Source organism: Onychomys torridus, chromosome 4 (assembly GCF_903995425.1).
Source record: "Onychomys torridus chromosome 4, mOncTor1.1, whole genome shotgun sequence".
NCBI lineage: Eukaryota > Metazoa > Chordata > Mammalia > Rodentia > Cricetidae > Onychomys > Onychomys torridus.
In genome coordinates, this window is record NC_050446.1 from 4,358,017 (window position 1) to 4,375,618 (window position 17,602).

General features: G+C 43.6%; 1 protein-coding gene across 4 annotated transcripts in view; it reads right to left on the reverse strand.

The window, feature by feature from the left end:
- Positions 1-17,602, reverse strand: part of Mapkap1 (MAPK associated protein 1) — a 207,119-nt gene that overhangs the window by 45,291 nt on the left and 144,226 nt on the right. For all 4 annotated transcript variants that reach the window (XM_036185132.1, XM_036185133.1, XM_036185130.1 and 1 more), the window contains exon 8: positions 14,904-15,011. In XM_036185132.1, the coding sequence (XP_036041025.1) occupies positions 14,904-15,011 (108 nt within the window). The remainder of the gene's footprint in view (positions 1-14,903; positions 15,012-17,602) is intronic.

A 17,602-nucleotide genomic window follows, 5' to 3' on the forward strand; every position in this document is an offset into this window, starting at 1 on the left:
CATAGTCATTTACTTTGTCCAAACTACATTTTAATAGAAACATAACTGCCCAAAGGCATTGATGTCTACCTTAGGACTTTTTATACATGAGAATTATAAAGAAAACGTTCTCTATCTCTTAAATACTAAAGTCCCTCTCAGCCATCTTTGCTGAGAACACCACATTAGATAGAGCTTAGCCCTGAGTTCTACAGCTTCTGAAACTGTAACTAATTGGTATTTTCTAAACATTGCAGGTATTGGATTTGGAAAGAGTAATAGCTCACTGTGCTAAAATGCCAATTACTAAAAATAAAACAATAACAACAAAGCCCTGTACTTAAGATTTTTACATTTTATGATGTTGGATTAAAACCAATTTAAAAATTACTACATGTGACATACAATTTTTTTTTACTGAGCAATTTCAATGCCAGCTGCTAATAAAGCATCTTAGCTGTAAATGATAATTCAGATGCTTTTAGATAAAGTGCCGCATAAATATGGCTGGCAATTGATTTAGCTTCTTGTAGAAGCTGCTGAAGAATGACATTTCTGTTTAATACACCAGCTAATGTGTCCTAAAAGCTCAAACAAGTCCCAGCTTTCATGGCTAACTTTACTGTGGGAGATTAATGAAAACTTTATATTTTGCTGAAATGTTAATAATGGGCAGATGAGATGATAGAATTTTAGTCAAGGTCTTAAGCTATGGAATAGCCAGCAAGGCTTGTCAATTTCCTTCTATTAATTTTAGACTTTCATAGCTGGAGCTGGTTCAACACTAATGCTTTACACACTGGCCTTCCACTCTCTGCCAGGGTAAATTCACATCTCATTGAGGATTTAGGTTTCCTGATTTTTGAGTGAGTTCTGAGCCATGTCCCTGCTGACAGGGGCATGCTAGCCCTTCGGATCAGGAAGGCACAGCATCAAGGGCACAGGGAAGGCGCTGTCCTGCATTTCCTCCTAGTCCAAATGCTCACGCCAAGCAGGTTATTTGCTGAAACAGCAGCTCCAGCCCCACTGCCAGTTTTCAAGCGGGCCCAGGAGTACCACTGAGTATAGGTACGGCTGATCTGTGTGTGCATGTGTATCAGCCATCCAACAGTATAGAATGTGAGAAGGTACCAGGAGGAAAGGCTCTTGATCCTCAGGAACTTATGACCTAGCTACAGAACAGAAAGGAACAAGACAAGCAGACGAGCCCAATGAATGGCATCTGGAATAGGCCCTTTATCTCACGGCAGCTATCTGAAGCAAAGCACTGAATTAGCAGTGTGTTATGGGGGCCAGAAAAATGCAATGGGTTAGTGTGTAAACCTTGCATGTCTGTAGTTTGGAGAGGGTGCAACCCAACCATATGTATAAGAAACTTGATATTATGCCATTTGCATATGGAAATCGTTATTGTACTATCAACTTCACATTAAAACCCTACTTCTGTTCTAGATGACATTTTATCTTCTCAAAGTAGAAAGTAGAGAGAACCAAAGTGTCTTAAAAACAAATACGCAAAAACTCTCCCCAAATCATTAATTTAATTGAAATATAACCCTTTGGTATTTTGTTAAATTAGCAATTAAAAAGGTCACAAGCAATTAAATAAGACAAAAGGCACACTGTGTTCATCTACATTAAAGCTGAACTGGATCTTCTCATGAGTGACAAGATAAATCGTAATGGTGCCTTCAAAGACTTCACAGTGTACTCTGTCAAAGTCGCGAGTGTTAATGTCTCTATGTGCTGTGCATTACCGTAATGTCTTGTGTCAAAATGCTCCCATGGCAGTAACTCAAGCCTGGAGGTGATAGATCACATTTTGGGGTGGGGCTTAGTAGTGACTTGAGTACCAGAGCACAAATGGACTGACAAGAAGGCTCTGGGAGAGGGTGACATGGAAGGGTCTGGGACAGAGAAAGAGGAAGCAGCCTAATTGCCTAGGACAAAATCAGGAGGCCCACAGGATGGAGTCTGGCCCATCTCAGGCTGGGGTGAGAAACACAAAGGGAAGCAGAGAAGGCAACAAAGGAACCAAGTACCACCCTAGCCCTGCAGTACACAAAGAGTGGGTATTGTGAGACAGACCATGGTACGAAGTCAGATGTCCCTCAACTCTAACTTTTGGCCACTCACTGTGGGACAGGACCACCAGACTCTGGAGTCTGCATGTCTGTTTCCCATTTCCATTCTTCTCCTCCCTCGGGCTGGGCTTAAAAGCAGTTGCTATATCCAAGTGCTCACCTGCTTGACCCCTGGACAAGAGAATGTGGCTAGAACAGTGAATTCAAACTTAGAGGTTCTCAAAGTGCAGGTCTGGGACAGCGGTGGGTACATCTACCTCCAAGCTCCCTTCAGGGCCCATGGTCCTATACTGTTTTCATAGCAACAGTAAAACATCTTTTTCCTTTTACGCTCATTCCCTTACAAGTGCACATCATAATAAAGAGTTCTGACTCTATGTTGCAATTAACCTTTAGGAAACTATCATCTGAATTTTGATATAAATGAAAATTAATACCAACAATTATCTGAAAAGGGTACAGAAATTCTCTCCCCTGTTTCAATAATGTATCTGTGTAGGACAAATTTTCTTTCGATACTACAATCCAAACAATATATTGTAACAAACTGAGTACAGAAGCAGATATGAAGATCTAGGATATGCCATTAGCCAGACAGGAATGTGCAAAATGTATAAGAGGGCAGGGCTGCTGCTCAGGTGGCAGAGCATTGGCAAGGCACATGAGGCCCTGGGCACACAGAAACCAGGATACCGCAGCAGTGAACACACCAGGCATGAGATGCACACCTGTGATCCTAGTGCAAGGAGGTCATGCTCAGGACAAAGAGTTCAAGGCATCCTGCTGGGGCTGGGGGTGGGAGAGGAGTGAGGTGGGGAGGAGAGGAAGGAAGCCAGTACTACTCTTCTCACTAAAATTTCAAAGAAAATCTAGTTATCTTTTCACAAAAATGTGTATGCTAACGGATCTATTCTTTTTTTTTTTTTAAGCTGAGGATCGATCCCAGGGCCTTGCCACTGAGCTAAATCCCCAACCCAGATCTATTCTTTTTAATGACGTAAGAAACACAATTTTCTGTTCATATTTCTAGATATAGATAATAAATAAAATTTTTTGTAGTCTTCAATACATTTTTATTAGTCAGGGGGTACACACACTTGTAATGCCAGTATTTAGGGGCCTGAAGCAGGAGGGTTGAGAGTTCCAGTCTAGCCTAAGTCACATAGACACACTTTGACTCCCTGCCCCTCCTCCAATAAAAACAGGAAACAAAAATTCCCAAATCAAAATAATACACAATGACAAATTAAATAGTTTTCCTCCTTTTTGGTACTGGGGATTGAACCTGAGGTCCTGAATGAGCTAAACACCTGATCTAATTCCAAGCTTCCCCCCCCCAGCCTCTCCTCAGTAACTTTAAGTGTATAAAGGGGTTCAATGTAAGAAGTCTGAGAATGGGGGACTTGGTGGGTTAGTATGCCTTTCCTGTCCTCGGTGGCCATCTGGACCCATGATGGGACACAGAAGTAGAGTCAGGCCTGTGTGAATGTGCTGCACCCTGATCGCAAACTCAGCTAAAAGCGTCTATACACACATTCCAAGAGTAACAGTTTGCTCTCAGTGCTGAGAACCAAGGCTAACTACAATCTCCTACTTCAAAAGTACTTCATACACATGATTTTATGGGCACCGAGGGAGACATTTAGAGGCACATGGCTTTCTTTCAAATGAGTAGGCACTAGTCATTAAGTCAAAGCTCAGATGAGCTCGCTGTACGCTATTGGTGTTTTTCCTATATCCACAGAGCAAGCCACACAAGACTTTCAAGTTCACCCTCTGGCTAAGTGGGTCTCAGACCAAGTCTAAATGGCCTAGTCTAGTGCAAGTTAAAGCAACTTCAGTCTCCTATAAAATCCCTAGAACCTAACCAGAAGGTAAATGTCTCCTCTGAATTTCTCATGATACAACCCTGATGACCTGTTGTTCCAACCCAGAAATACACAGCACAGGGTAGATGCTGGGCCAGTGCAGGGGCTGAGGAAACAGGGTTCTTGGATGATAAGGCAGGAATAGGAATTCTGAGAAAAAGGATGAGAAAACAATGAAGTACACAGAGAGTGAGTAGTGTTTAGAAAAGAACAAGTGCTTGCCTTTGGCTAGAGAAGAGAGGGGGAAAGGGAGGAGGAGAGAAGAGAAAGGAAGTGGAGAGGAAGACAGGGAGGAGAGGAGAGAGAGTCTACGGGCACAGAGAACATGCTGTGCCAAGAACTCACTGGTGGAGAAGGGAAGACAACAGACTATGGTCCCACCACTCTATCTCAAGGTCTTGCGATCCTGTCCACTCCCCAACCACCCCTACTTTAGCCAAGATGGTCTCTGCTCAGGTTGTACTATCTGGCCAGGGCACCCATTCTTTTTCAAAATGCCTGTGCTTCAAAGTCTAGTTCAACAGAGCCTTCCTTGGTCTCTCGGGACCGCAGCTCTCTGGGGAAAGCTCTCATTACAAGGTCTTTCATGGAAGTGTCTGTGGTCTCCTTGTGGAGAGGCACTCCCCCAGGCAGGGAAAGTGCACTCTAGGAGGCACACTGTTTGCCACTCAGTAAACGTTCAACAAAAGCTGCCAGCAGAACGCTGCAACCAGAAGCTTTGATCCAAGATGCTTTGTGGTCAGCAGAACCTGAGTTCACCTGGGTCTACAGAACTCACCACACCATTGAGACCCTTCAAAAGAGGGGTGCCCTGAGGACAGGGACTCAGTGGGCATTGACTGGGTGTGTACTGTATGCACATACTAGATGCTGTGTGTCCAGCATTATGGACACATCATCTCCTTTCATTTTCCAATGTCTTTTTAGGCCGGTTGATGTCATCCCCAAAAGTGAGAAGCAAAAAAAAAAGTGAGGCTCAATTTGTCACCTTGCTGCTATAGTCCCACACTCATGGAAGCTGGAGCCAGGAACTGAGTCTTCTGTGTGGCATGGCCTGTTTTGGGCAAAGGCCTTCCTTCAATGGGCTGGAGTTATACAATGCCACAGGCCAGAACTGTATTGAGTAAATGGTCCACAAACATGCCTGTCCCACTGGAACAAAGGAATTGGGGACAAGACTGAAATGTCTCTCTTCTGGGTCAGATTCAACGCTGGATGCCTGAGTAAGTCAAGGAGAAAAACTCTTCCTTAGTGCTCTGCATCCATCACATTTTTTCCAGAAGCTGTTTGAGTCCCCAAAGTCCCATACGCCCAAAGCTTCCCCTCTATTAAACACTTCCCTTCAGCTGCTAGTCATTTTTGCTGGTCTCTAAAAACGATCAATAGGTGATATACTGTGACACACACAGGCCCCTCTGCAGCATTCTCTTTAAAGCCACCAGAATCACACAGTAGGATACTGGCTATGCTACAATCTGAGTAGGGATCCTCGCTGTCACAGTGCTTAATTGATTAAACTCTTGGAGCCAGAGTCAGTCTGCTGGAGGACTTCCCACGTAGAGATGTCAGCTCTCCCTCAATAAATCAAGGTAATCCTGCTTTATGAGGTGATCAGAAAGAAGCAGCTTTAGGTTTGCAGAATTTCTGAAAGAACAGATCACAGAAGGGTCCTGCCTAGCCCTCAGCTCACCCTGCACCCATGCTGTTCAGGGTCCTCTCAGTGCCAAGCACTTCTGTCTTGGGGCTTCAGGTGGACAGTGTCTAGCTTAGAATATCCTCTTTTTAACTCATTTTCCCCTTTCTTCAAAGAAGCTGATTCCTCTCAAAAGCTACCTTTGCTAAATAAAAGCACCGACTCTTCGCCTGGGCCTACCAGGTAGCAAAAGCACATGCCAGCCTGGCATCTCTGCCTTCATTTTGTACAGAATTTTGATGAAAGGAACAGAAGTGAACTACCTGAGTTACCTTGAGTTACAAGAGCAGAACCATGCAGGACAGATCCCCCTTCCCATTCACATGAGAGTGAGGCTTCAATCGAAGGGAGTAACAGATGAACAATTTAACAATTTTATCAGGACTCACCTTGCTGGAGGGACCAGAGCTGAGCCATGATGGGCCAGTGATGGGCAGGACACACCTTGACCAAGACTGCTTTCCTCTTGCCCTCCACTTAAATCTAAGCCTTCTCTCAGTAGCTAAAAGGCAGTCTTGGGGGCTGCTGATCCCTGTTATCTGTTCCCCTCCTGCTGTGGGCACACTGGGTCAATCTCTTTTCTTCTTACAACACTTGCAGCGTATGGGGACCAGTGTTTTTCCACTTACTCTTCAATCCTGTAGCTGTCACAACTGAGATCAATGTCAACGTATAAAGGACAAGTGAACACATACACACATTCACAGTGAACACAACCATCCTTGAGAACTGGAATGGGACCATTTGCGGGGTGGGACACAGGGCTCATGATGGCTTTGGTTGCAAGTTAGGCTGGCAATATTCCCATCATTCCTTCCTCCGATGTCTTTGGCTCAGAACTCAGGGAAAGTAATGTTTTTTGTTTGTTTGTTTGTTTGTTTTTTGTTTTTTGTTTTCTAGGTATCCTAACACTGGACAGTTTACAAGGCAGAATACTTAAGGACTGGATAATCTGACCAATACTGAGGTTAAGAATCAAGAGACAGAACACAATGCTGGAAGAAACCTACCTCCCATCCAATCACTGCAGGAATGTCACCTGATGCATTACCAAAACCATTACTAGGGGCAATAGGGCACATTCTGGGGCCAGGAGCCTACTGGAAGAGTGCAAGGCTCTGTGCCCTCACTTAAAGCCCAGACAGGGTTTGCAGCTCGTCAAACATGTCTCCTTACTGCTCTAATGTACCAGTGTATCGCTTAATGAAAGTTCTTAATTGTAATTCAATTAATTACATACACAGAGTCCCCAATTACATTTTCCAATAAGACATTGGCTGTGGTACAGGTCTAAATGCACTTAACCAATTTTAATATATTAAGACCAATTTCCCTTGAATACTAATTACTACCTAATGATAAAATGAAAAGGGGGGGTTCAGAAAGGAGGAGTGAGAAAAAGTCAATTCATGTGGAAGTTCTCAGCCCATATAGCACAATGGATGCTTTCATTACTCACAAGGTCCCTGTGGACAGGGCACAGGCTTATTTCCTATCCAGGTCAGCACAGCTTTTAGCCCCAGGGGTCCACTCCTCCTTCACCCAAAGAGACTGTGGGAAGTCTACGGGGCTACTGGGAGGAATACCAAGGGCAAGGCCACACAAAATCAGAGCAGCCTGTGACTGGGAGGGCACCGAGGCACAGGCGTTTCGTCAATGGCCAATCCTTACATGGTGCACTGTGGCTCATTATGAGCTTTTAACATATAGTGCCATTTACTTGCTTCCATAGTTGACACCTCCCAACAGTCTCACAGGGCAGGATCACCGTCACATCCATCCCACAGACAAGTGAGGCTCACAGAGAAGGACTTGCCCAACACCTCACCTTTCCTCCTAAACACATGGCCAACCACCCCTTAACAAACTGCAAGAGGTGGACAAAGGAACTCTGTGGCAGCACTTCCGTTTGGCTGAAACTCTGTGAGTGTGCAAGGAGCTGTTGTGCAACGTCAAGCAGAAAACTCCGTACAGAGCACACCTACCTTCACGCCAGACAAGCAACTGCCTTTCTGCAATAACTCAGTCTGAAACATGGACCACCAGCGTCACAAGTCACTGCTCCTGTAAACAGTTTATTTGCATGAGCACATTTCCCTTTGTATTTGACGAGTACTGCTGTGGTCTAATAAAAGAGCTTTAAAGCCCTTCATTCAAAGAACATGATAGAAACTGGTACGGTTACGATTTTTTATATTTTGTTTTTTTTTGTTTTGTTTTGTATTTCGAGACAGGGTTTCTCTGTGTAGTTTTGCGCCTTTCTTGGAACTCGCTTTGTAGACCAGGCTGGCCTCGAACTCACAGAGATCCGCCTGCCTCTGCCTCCTGAGTGCTGGGATTAAAGGCGTGCACCACCACGATTAGGAATTTGTAACAGAAGAAAGTCAAGTCTCCATGAGCAGAGAGGGACCACCAGAGAGTCTCCAGACTCGGCAGAGAGCAAACCAGAGGAGAATGGGCCTGCTGTGGAGAAGCTTCACAAAAGGTTCTGGAAACATCGAAAAATGCACCACTCTTCCCTTCTGCTTGGTAGTCTTTCTCTTTTCTAATTCAGTGGAAGCAGGAGGGAAAGTCAAGTCTAAGCATGGAGACTGTGAAGACACAGCATCCTCAGGGGCAGAGCGAGAACATCAGGGCTGGGTGCAGGAGGCACATATCATCAGGGGGACAAACAAGGAGAGACAGGATATCAATTAAGATCCTGTCACTGTCCAGGGTGGTAGGCTGCAGTCTAGCTTGCAGGCCAAGAGGAAGAAGGAGAGGGACACTAAGCCCAGGATGTGGCAGCCAGGGGTCCCAGCAGGCTCTGAAGAGTTGCTCTCCTTTGTGATTTTTTTTTCCCAAGACAGGGTTTCTCTGTGTAGCCCTGGCTGTCCTGGAACTCACTCTGTAGACCAGGCTGGCCTTGAACTCACAGAGATTGCCTGCCTCTGCCTCCCAAGTGCTGGGTGTCCAGCGCTCTCTTGGGTCTTTAAGGGGCAACTAAATGAGGCCTCTGACCCTGCAGATCCTGTGTTTTAGCAGTCTATCTGGGGAACTATGCAGCCTTTGCTGTGAGACCTTAAGTAAATGAGTTAAGTTTAGGAAGGTACTGAATGATGGAAGGTTGTAAACATTCTGTGCATCTCCTTAGACGCTGAACTGAAGCCACTGACGCCTCTCTCCATAGCACCTTTACTAAGGAAGCAAAGGAACTAGGTTCAGTTTTGCAGTACACATAATGGAAGAAGACAGTTTTGTTTTCCAGGCTCCTCCTTAGTATTCATAAAACATTAGCAAATCACTTCCCCTTCCAGAGCCTGAGTTTCCTCCTCTATAAAAGAAACATGACCACACTTTCCTAAAAGGTTGTTACAAGTGTGTTCTTATCTCACTCCATCTTCACAAGACACCCCAAGAAGATTCCATCTCTACAGGAAACTGGATCTTAGAGAGGTACCATGCATGATGTGCCCAATGTCAGAGGCTGCAAGTACTTCACCTAAGGTCTGCCTGCCCTTTAGGCACCCTGCTGAGCTATTACAACAGCAGCCTAGTGAGAGGATAAAGTGATAGTACCTGGCAGTTTCCAGGCAGTCCATAAAGTCTTGGGCACATTTTGGCCCCAATGATGAAGAATTCCAGAGCACCTAGCTCAAAGCTATGGAAGCTTTTTCTTTCTTTTAAGGCCCTGGACAGGTGACCCACATTTGATCAGTTGAAAGGTCACCCAGAGCATTGGCAGAAGTGAAAACTAAGGCTCAGTGTGGCACCAGGATTTACAGGGAAGCTTGAACAAGAAAGGGTGTCTACTGCTACCTACTCAGAATGTACTTGCTGTTTTTGTCTGGTCTGCTTCCAGTTCCGAGCAGACAGTTGGCTGAAGGACGCAGTAGATTATGAGACAAGGATCCAAACTGGAGAGCTCAAGGACTCTGGCTTGTCACATTCTTATTCAGGCTGAGATCCAAGCACAAATGTGAGCGCTCAGTCCCTAGGCAGAAACTTGTCACGTCAGTCCATGTGCAAGCCTCTCTCTCACAGAGACCATCAGCACAATCATTTTCAGGATCCAAAGTTTAGGTTATCTTAGAGTGGGCTTTGGAATCAGAGGGTTGACTTCAGGTTTTGGTGCTACATGGTTACTATCTGGCTGGCTTTGGAAAAGTCTCCTCACAATGAGAATAATGTCTATAGGAGAAAATGTGAGGAAGCACTTAGAAAATGTCTAGTTCAAGATTCTGTAACAGTAGGCCTCGATAAACAACTCTAAAACACTGTTGGGTGTGGTTGTTTCAAAAAATGTCATGCCTCTGAAGAAAAACTAAAAGGCTGCTATCTACATTATCATTATTATTTTTCCAGTCCAATGATGTTACTTATAAAGTGAACCTCATTCTGGGACAGCAGAAAGTACTTTGCTTCTAAAATTCTGTTGGTCCTCAATTCTAGGTCACTACCTTCTCTCTCTATCTTGGCAAAGGCTCTGATAGCTCCATGGTTCCTGACCACCACATACCTGTGCCCCAATGCTCTACTAGCCACAGAGGCTGTCCTACCATTATTTCTTAGTTAAAGCCAACATCCCCTGATGGATAATATGCACCAGGTACTATCCTAAGAACCTTAGATGAGACTACACTGACTCCTGTGAGCACCATGGACAGGAAAGCACATTCTCCAATGTGTGCTATAATGCATGAACTCCACTTGGCTCCCATTGTACATAGCTCTTGAAGGGTAATGAGCTTGGCCTAATCAAACATCCCAAAAACAGTGAGAAAAAACAAACAAACAATTAGTTTTGAAATATTGTTTATGGGTTGGGGATTTAGCTCAGTGGTAGAGCACTTGCCTAGCAATTGCAAGGCCCTGGGTTCAATCCTAAGCTCCAGAAAAAAAAAAAAATGGAAGAATGAAATATTGTTATGTTGATTGAACTTCTTAGTAGTAGATGGCTAATAGACAACAATATATAGTTCTTAGTTGGGAACTCTACAGTTAGTCTTTTAAACATTTTCTATGAAAATAATAAACTGTTTTTCATAATTTGCACCTATTTTAAAACAGCCAAGTCACACTAGTCCATTGCATTCAACTACTTTCTGCCTTTATCATTTATAAACACTGGTGGGGGTTCTTTCATTCCTAATGGTTTTGACTCACAACACCAGAACTGGAACCTTGGAGAAAGTGGTGCTAGGGCTTGGAAAGGCGGCCCAATTGGAGGAAGCTTTGGAGTGTGAGCTAGGGCCTAGGTGCCAAAGCTTCAGTCACTGATCCTCACAGCTTGTTTTTCTTCTTAACACAGAAACTTGGGCCTCACTTTAAAACCAAAAGCAATCTGAATGATATATGCTACGGAGTAACAGCAGCAGTTTAGGAACACAGAATTTCCACGTAAAGTGTGTGAAACAATGCAGAGTAACCTATAGTGCATCACTAAGATGATAAGATAACAATGCAGCAAGTCATCCTTTGTGTTTTTAAGGAGGGAATACAAACATGAGTTCGTGCATGTATACATGCATGTGCACACAACTATTCACTTACACGTGAATGTGTACAGCCCAGCTCTGGAAAGATACCTGCTATCTCTGGGAGGAGAAACAAAGGTAATTCCTACACTTTGCTTTCCTGAAGAAGAAGAAAAAAACTTTTTACAAGTAAAAGTGTGAACATACCCAAAACAATTACCAAGATACTAATAAGTAAGCACAGTCTCTTATTTGTGACTTACTGGGAAGTCAACACTATGAAACAGAATCCTCTATGAGGTTCCTACTGGTCAATCATTTGCCCAAGTATGTCCAAGACAGTCTTCTGAGAAGGACAGGAACAATGGAGACAGAATGCAATGATCAGGCGGAAGGGGCAGCAAGTGACAGCTGTGTAGCTCTTCCTCTGACACTCCATGGCACGGTGCTATGAGTTATCTCAGAAGGAGCACCACAGGAAGTGTTACACCAAGATGTGTTTCCATGAGAATCTGCCTTCATGTCACGTTCACTTCCCTTCTTTTAGAAATTTTAGAATGTGTAAGTATGAACCAAGAGAAAGGAAAATGAATGACCTGGAATCCCACCAAGCAGAGACAGCCATTTCAAGCTCATTCCTGCACTCATTCCTGCACTCACTGCATTGCTAGCTCTATTTCCATGCACTGGGAGCATCTGTATGAGTCATAGTGCATTCCTGCCATTTCTTCCCTTTGGTGTTAGCAACATGACTGCTCTCATCACTGAACTTGCTAAACACAACTTATTTTTAAATACTTTGTTTACTTATTTGTGTGTGTATGTATGCACAAACATGTGTGTGCAGGTGTATACGTGTACACAAACACCTGTGTGCAGGTGCTCTAAGAGGTCAGAAGCTGGGGTTACAGGCTATTGTGAGGGGCCAGACTTAAGTGTTAGGAACCAAATCCAGGTCCTCTGTGTGAGCAACAAACACTCTTATCTGCTGAGCTAACTCCTAAACACAACTTTTAATGGCAGAAATAATAACTAAAGATAGATAAATAAAACTCTGTACCTACTTTTTCTCCTTTTACTATTACTGCAGCAAATCACCAATTCTGCATTCTAGAGTAAACCCACTTGACAATGGGATGTGATTCTTCTAATTAAATGTTGGACTTGGTGTGTTACCCATTTGTTGGGATTTTTGGATCTAAGACTAGTCTAAATGTTTCTGTCTTGTGTAGTCATTACTGGGGTAGCACCAAGGCCACACTTGCCTCATGTTTTTCATAAGCTCCAGGGCCATCTCTCTGGAGCAGTAGGTGGGACTGGGCTTCTTTATTCTCAAGTGTATCACCATGGCTTGCTTGGGTTCTCTCCATGGAAAGTTTTCAATCGCTAATTCAAATTTTCAAAATTGACCAGAACATTCCCATTTCTTTTGCACCAATTTTGATGTTGACTTTTTTTTTTTTTTCAGGAATTCATTCTTTTCATCTACACTTTCCAAATTGTTACAGTGGAGTGTCTGGGCTGGAGAGATGGCTGAGCGGGTGATGAAGCAAGCGCCAGCTGTGCAAGTGTGAGGACCAGAGGCAGTAGGACCCCTGGGCCCCAATGGCCAGGCAGACAAAGCAGTGAGACCCAGGCAATGGCTTCCCATGCACCTGTACAGGCAAGGGAGCTTACACAGACATACACATGCGCGCACACATACGCCCCTGTGCTACATGTTTAATGACTGTGGGATCTGTCATGTGTTTTCTTTTCATGCCTGTTACTACCCATGTTTCTGTGATACTTTTCTTCCTTGACTTTGATCCATTTCAAAAGAGGTTTACTGATTTCATGAGTCCTTTGGTGTTTCTGAGTTTCCTAGCTCAGTGATTTCTGGTCTTTGCTGCCTCCCTCTGTCCTTTTGATCTCTTAGGTTTTCTTTTCTGTTTTCTTTTTTAGCTGAATGTTCAGTTCATTACTATTCTTTTGTAATATATAGACCTGAAGGCTGCCACACTCCATACATGCTGCTATAGCCATACCCAAAACTCTGGAATGTTTCCTTCTTGTTTTGTTTGCTTTGCACCACTAGGAACTGAACCCAAGTTCTCACACATGCTAGGCCAGCATTCTATCACTAAGCTATGTCCTCCCCAATAGTCTCTAATTCCTTTTATTATTTCTTTTTCACGCACAGGCTCAGAAGCTTACTTCTCAATTTCCAAATGCATGCAAAATTTCTCTCCCTTTTCTTGATTTCTAGGCTAATTTTATTGTCATCAGTCAGTATATTAAGAAACTGCATAAACCCCCCAATATAGGGACAGAACTTAAGCTGTGACTTTCTTGATCGGAGACAGAAACAACACTGTACATAAATATTTATTGCATTTTAGGTCTTTTCTCAGGGTAGATTCCCCAAAGTGGAATTGTGTATAAAATATTCTTAGGCCTCTTATACATCTAGCTATCATATATATTAGATTCCTCTGCTGTCACCAGCATCTAAGGATGTCAACATCCTTGGATCCTCCCCACCTTTGAGGACTTATTTATTTTTTTATTTTAGTTGAGATATGGTCTTACGTTTCTTAAGTTAGCCTTAGACTCATGTAGCTGATGATGGCCTTCAACTCCTGACCCTTCTGCCTGAGCCTCCCACATGCTGATAACAGCTGCACACCCCCATGCCCAGTCCTGGAGGAATACTTCTGAAATATCTGCTTTATTTGGTAAGGAGAGAGCATCAGATTTTGCATAAAAATACTTGTATATTAGATTCTTGAGAGAGCACACACTATTTATCTAAAGTGTCTTTAGACTATTTTAGGCATCACTGATTTTTAATTCTGTATATTCTTACACAGGATTCTTATAACCAGATGCAGATGGTGAGGCCATCAACTTTTATTTGAGAGCTTGCACTGAATGCCCAAAGTACACTTCCCATTATTGGTAAATGTGTGGATGCTGTTCCAGAAGAGGTAGCCAAGGGTTCTGGTCAAGGAGTGGCAGTCTGGTCTGTGGTAAGAGTCAGTGGCAGGACTAAAGATCTTTTATTCACTCACTCATCTGGTCTATTTTCCTAGAGTATGTAGTCTTTAGCAGGCTGTTGAGTTAATGGGCCAGGAATGCCCTTGCAGATTTATAATCCAGTGGGGGAGGTAGACACCAGCCAGTGATTAAGCAGATGAGAATGAGCAGGTCTGGGTGACAGGACTGCAGATGTGACACTTAAGCTGAGACAAGGACAAGGACGAGCTAGCGAGAAAGAAGTAAAGAGCAGAAGAAACAGTTCTGGAGCATGAGTGCTGTGGGCAGGTCCCCTCCTTCTGTTCAGGAAACATCTAGCAGAGGTGTGACAACACCTCACAACTCAGAAAAACTGGAGACAGGAAGGAAAGAAATCCACATCTCAGTGTGGTACTTGGAGTCACTGTGACGCCTTGTGCTGAGACTATTCAAGTGGCTAGACTTTTCTAAAACATGATGTCAAGCAGTTGACACTGACAAGGCCAGTTGCTGTATACACAAAAGAGCCTTTGCCTGAGAAAGAGCCTCTTGTTTCTAAGCCGTTTCCAGGGTTGTTCCAAAATTAGGAAGATGTAGTTCAAGAGCAAAATATTAATCCCAGAGTGCTAAACAGGATGCAAACTACCAAATAGCACAGAATCTATCATTTTGCTTTAGGACACACACAAGGGAGCCGTGGTCTGCCATGGAAAACAGTCACTTTTCATCTGCTTAGGGAAGCCAGACCAGCAAGTGCTCTCAACCACCTCACTCCTAAGCATGTTTGCAACAGACAAAGCAGCACAGAGCGAGGTAGCCAACGTACTGTTTTCTCGGACCAGGCAGAACTCCCAGGCGTTCTGGCTCTCCAGCGTGCTCTCCAGGTCCACTGCGACGTTAGGTTCACTCTGCTTCTCCAGGCGGTACTGTGGGCCTGGAAGATCAAAGGGGCAGGAGGAGGGGAGGAAGTCTGAAATGGTGAATGTAACACTCAGAAATTACCATACATCAGGGAAAGCCGAAAACGTTAACATTTGACTCCAAGATGGCAGAAACGGGCTTTTCTTACCGTTTTTAGCTCTTCCCACACTATGTAAGAGGTTTGAGTCAGAATGAACTGGAGGCACACAATCGCCTCATTTCTTGTTGTGGAACCGGTTACCATCCTCTTTGGACCCATCTCTGGACCTTACACCTCAATGAGTACAATGAAGACCAAGATAATATGGATAAAACACTGACTCAGAGCTGGCATGGTGGCGCACACCTTTTAATCCCAGTACTCAGGAGGCAGAGGCAGGTGGATCTCTATCAGACTGAGACCACCCTGGTCTACAGAGCTAGTTCCAGGAAACCTAGGGCTATGTAGAGAGACCTTGTCTCAAACAAACAAACAAACAAACAAACAAAAACACCTACTGGCTTAGAAATCAGACTTCACACGAGGAACTGCTGCCAAGGTACTTATAATTATCACTGCACACACAATTTCAATCAGGAATAAGGTATGTGTAGAACTCTATGATAGCTCAAGAATGTCAAAGAAATAAAAAACATGAAAGTCACAGAGTGAAGCTCAGGCTCTGGGTTTGGTAATGAAAAGGTAGCAGCTATCAGCTGTTCATGCTTTTACTGAGACATCTGTGGAAACATTAGACACATGGGTTCAGTATCCTGGCAACCAAGAATTCTACCCATCCCACTGCACCTAAGAGTTATGGCAGGTCTGAAAAGACATCAGACATTTTATACATTTGTTCACTACTTCTTTGTTAACCTAAATAGGAACGTTGTTCTCAGATAACACTAATGGTCAAAAAGTCAGATTCAAAATTGTGCCTGTAATTTGCTTGTGGTTATTAAAAAGGTGAGAGGCACAGGAAACTCTCTTTACTCTGACTCTGAAAAGTGTGTTTGGCCAGCTATAAGGAAGTGTGAGAATTGAGGATGGCAGCAGGGGCAGTGCAGAGCTCCTGGAAGAATCTGGGTTTCTATTCCCAACACCCTAGAAGCAATGTGTTAGAGCCATGCATCCACTTTATAAATTTGCAGTGGGATATAGGTAGAAAGTTTAATTATAACCATCGGCCCCCTGAATCCATGTTGTGTGTATTCAACCACTGCAGACTGAAAACACTTGGGAAAAGTTGTGTCTACAGTAGACTGATTATTTCTTACCATTCTTCATCATCCACGCAGCAACTACCCACACTGAGTCTGCACTGTGCCAGGCACTACATGTACTCCAGAGACCAGTCTATGGGAGAGTGTGCTATGCAAACACCATACCACTTATTAATCAATTAATCAATCAATCAATCAATTGGTTTTTCGAGACAGGGTTGTCTGTGTAGTTTGGTGCCTGTCCTGGATCAGGCTGGCCTTGAACTCACAGAGATTCACCTGGCTCTGCCTCTCCAGTGCTGGGATTAAAGGCGTGCACAGCCCCCCACCACCACCTGGCAACACTACACCATTTATAAGAGGGGTCTGAGCACCTGCAGATTCTGGTGCTGACAAAGGTCCTAGAAGCAATCCCCGAACCCAAGATACTACTATTGATGGTTTTATGACACTCAAAATTTGGGAACAACTTAGATTTGATAACAGAGAACTTACTAAATAAAATATTGTTGAATACTTCAGAGACATTAAAAGTAATTCTAAGATATTTAATATTATAAAACATGTTTATAGTATGCTATTTTGCAAAAAACCCCTAAGGCACAATTTTTATAGAATAATTATAGTTGTAAAAATATATATGTAAAAGTATAGAATAAGAAAGCTGTTTCTAAAATGTGAACTATAGTTACACTGTAATAATGGGGATTATACATGACTTTATTTTTCCTTTGTGTTGTCCTGTATTTTTTAAATTTCCATATAATAAAGGTTATTTTTATAACTTAAAATGTTGCATACACCTAGAAATTTTCCAATTTCTTACTATGTCATTTTTTTCCTGAGACTACTGTAATTACTACACATTGTAGAACTTGGAAGAGCCTTTCACGTGCAATAATTTCACCTGAAACGGATCCATTTAGGCAGTTTCATCCTAAATCACCCTGCAGACTGGTGGCTGGCCTGTGTGCCCAGCCCCCTTTCCTGCCCACTGGGAACCAAGGCCTGCTGCCACAGAGGGAATTTTAGGCAAATTTTAAAATTTCTAGGGAAGTAAGGGGAGCTAAGGGCCCCTTGTCCTGAAACCAACTCCTAGGCACACTCTCAAGAGTCTTTGTGTTCAGATTCTTCTATTAAAACCAGCATGCATCTTCTTCACATGGCTTCTATCTAGGACTTTCTCTTGTTTCTACTACTTGCCTACCGTGGACCAAGTGCACACACTCTACTCCTCACTGGACCTGCAAGGCAGCCTCAGCAGCCCATCTCACAGACAAGACCCCATGAAGAAACCTGCCCAAGATCACAGGGTAAGAAGCAGAAAGGGGTGGGGGGAATAAGGCCCAAGGTCTTTCAGGATTTATCACTCCTGAGCCTTGAGCCTTTCCTCCTCCTGCA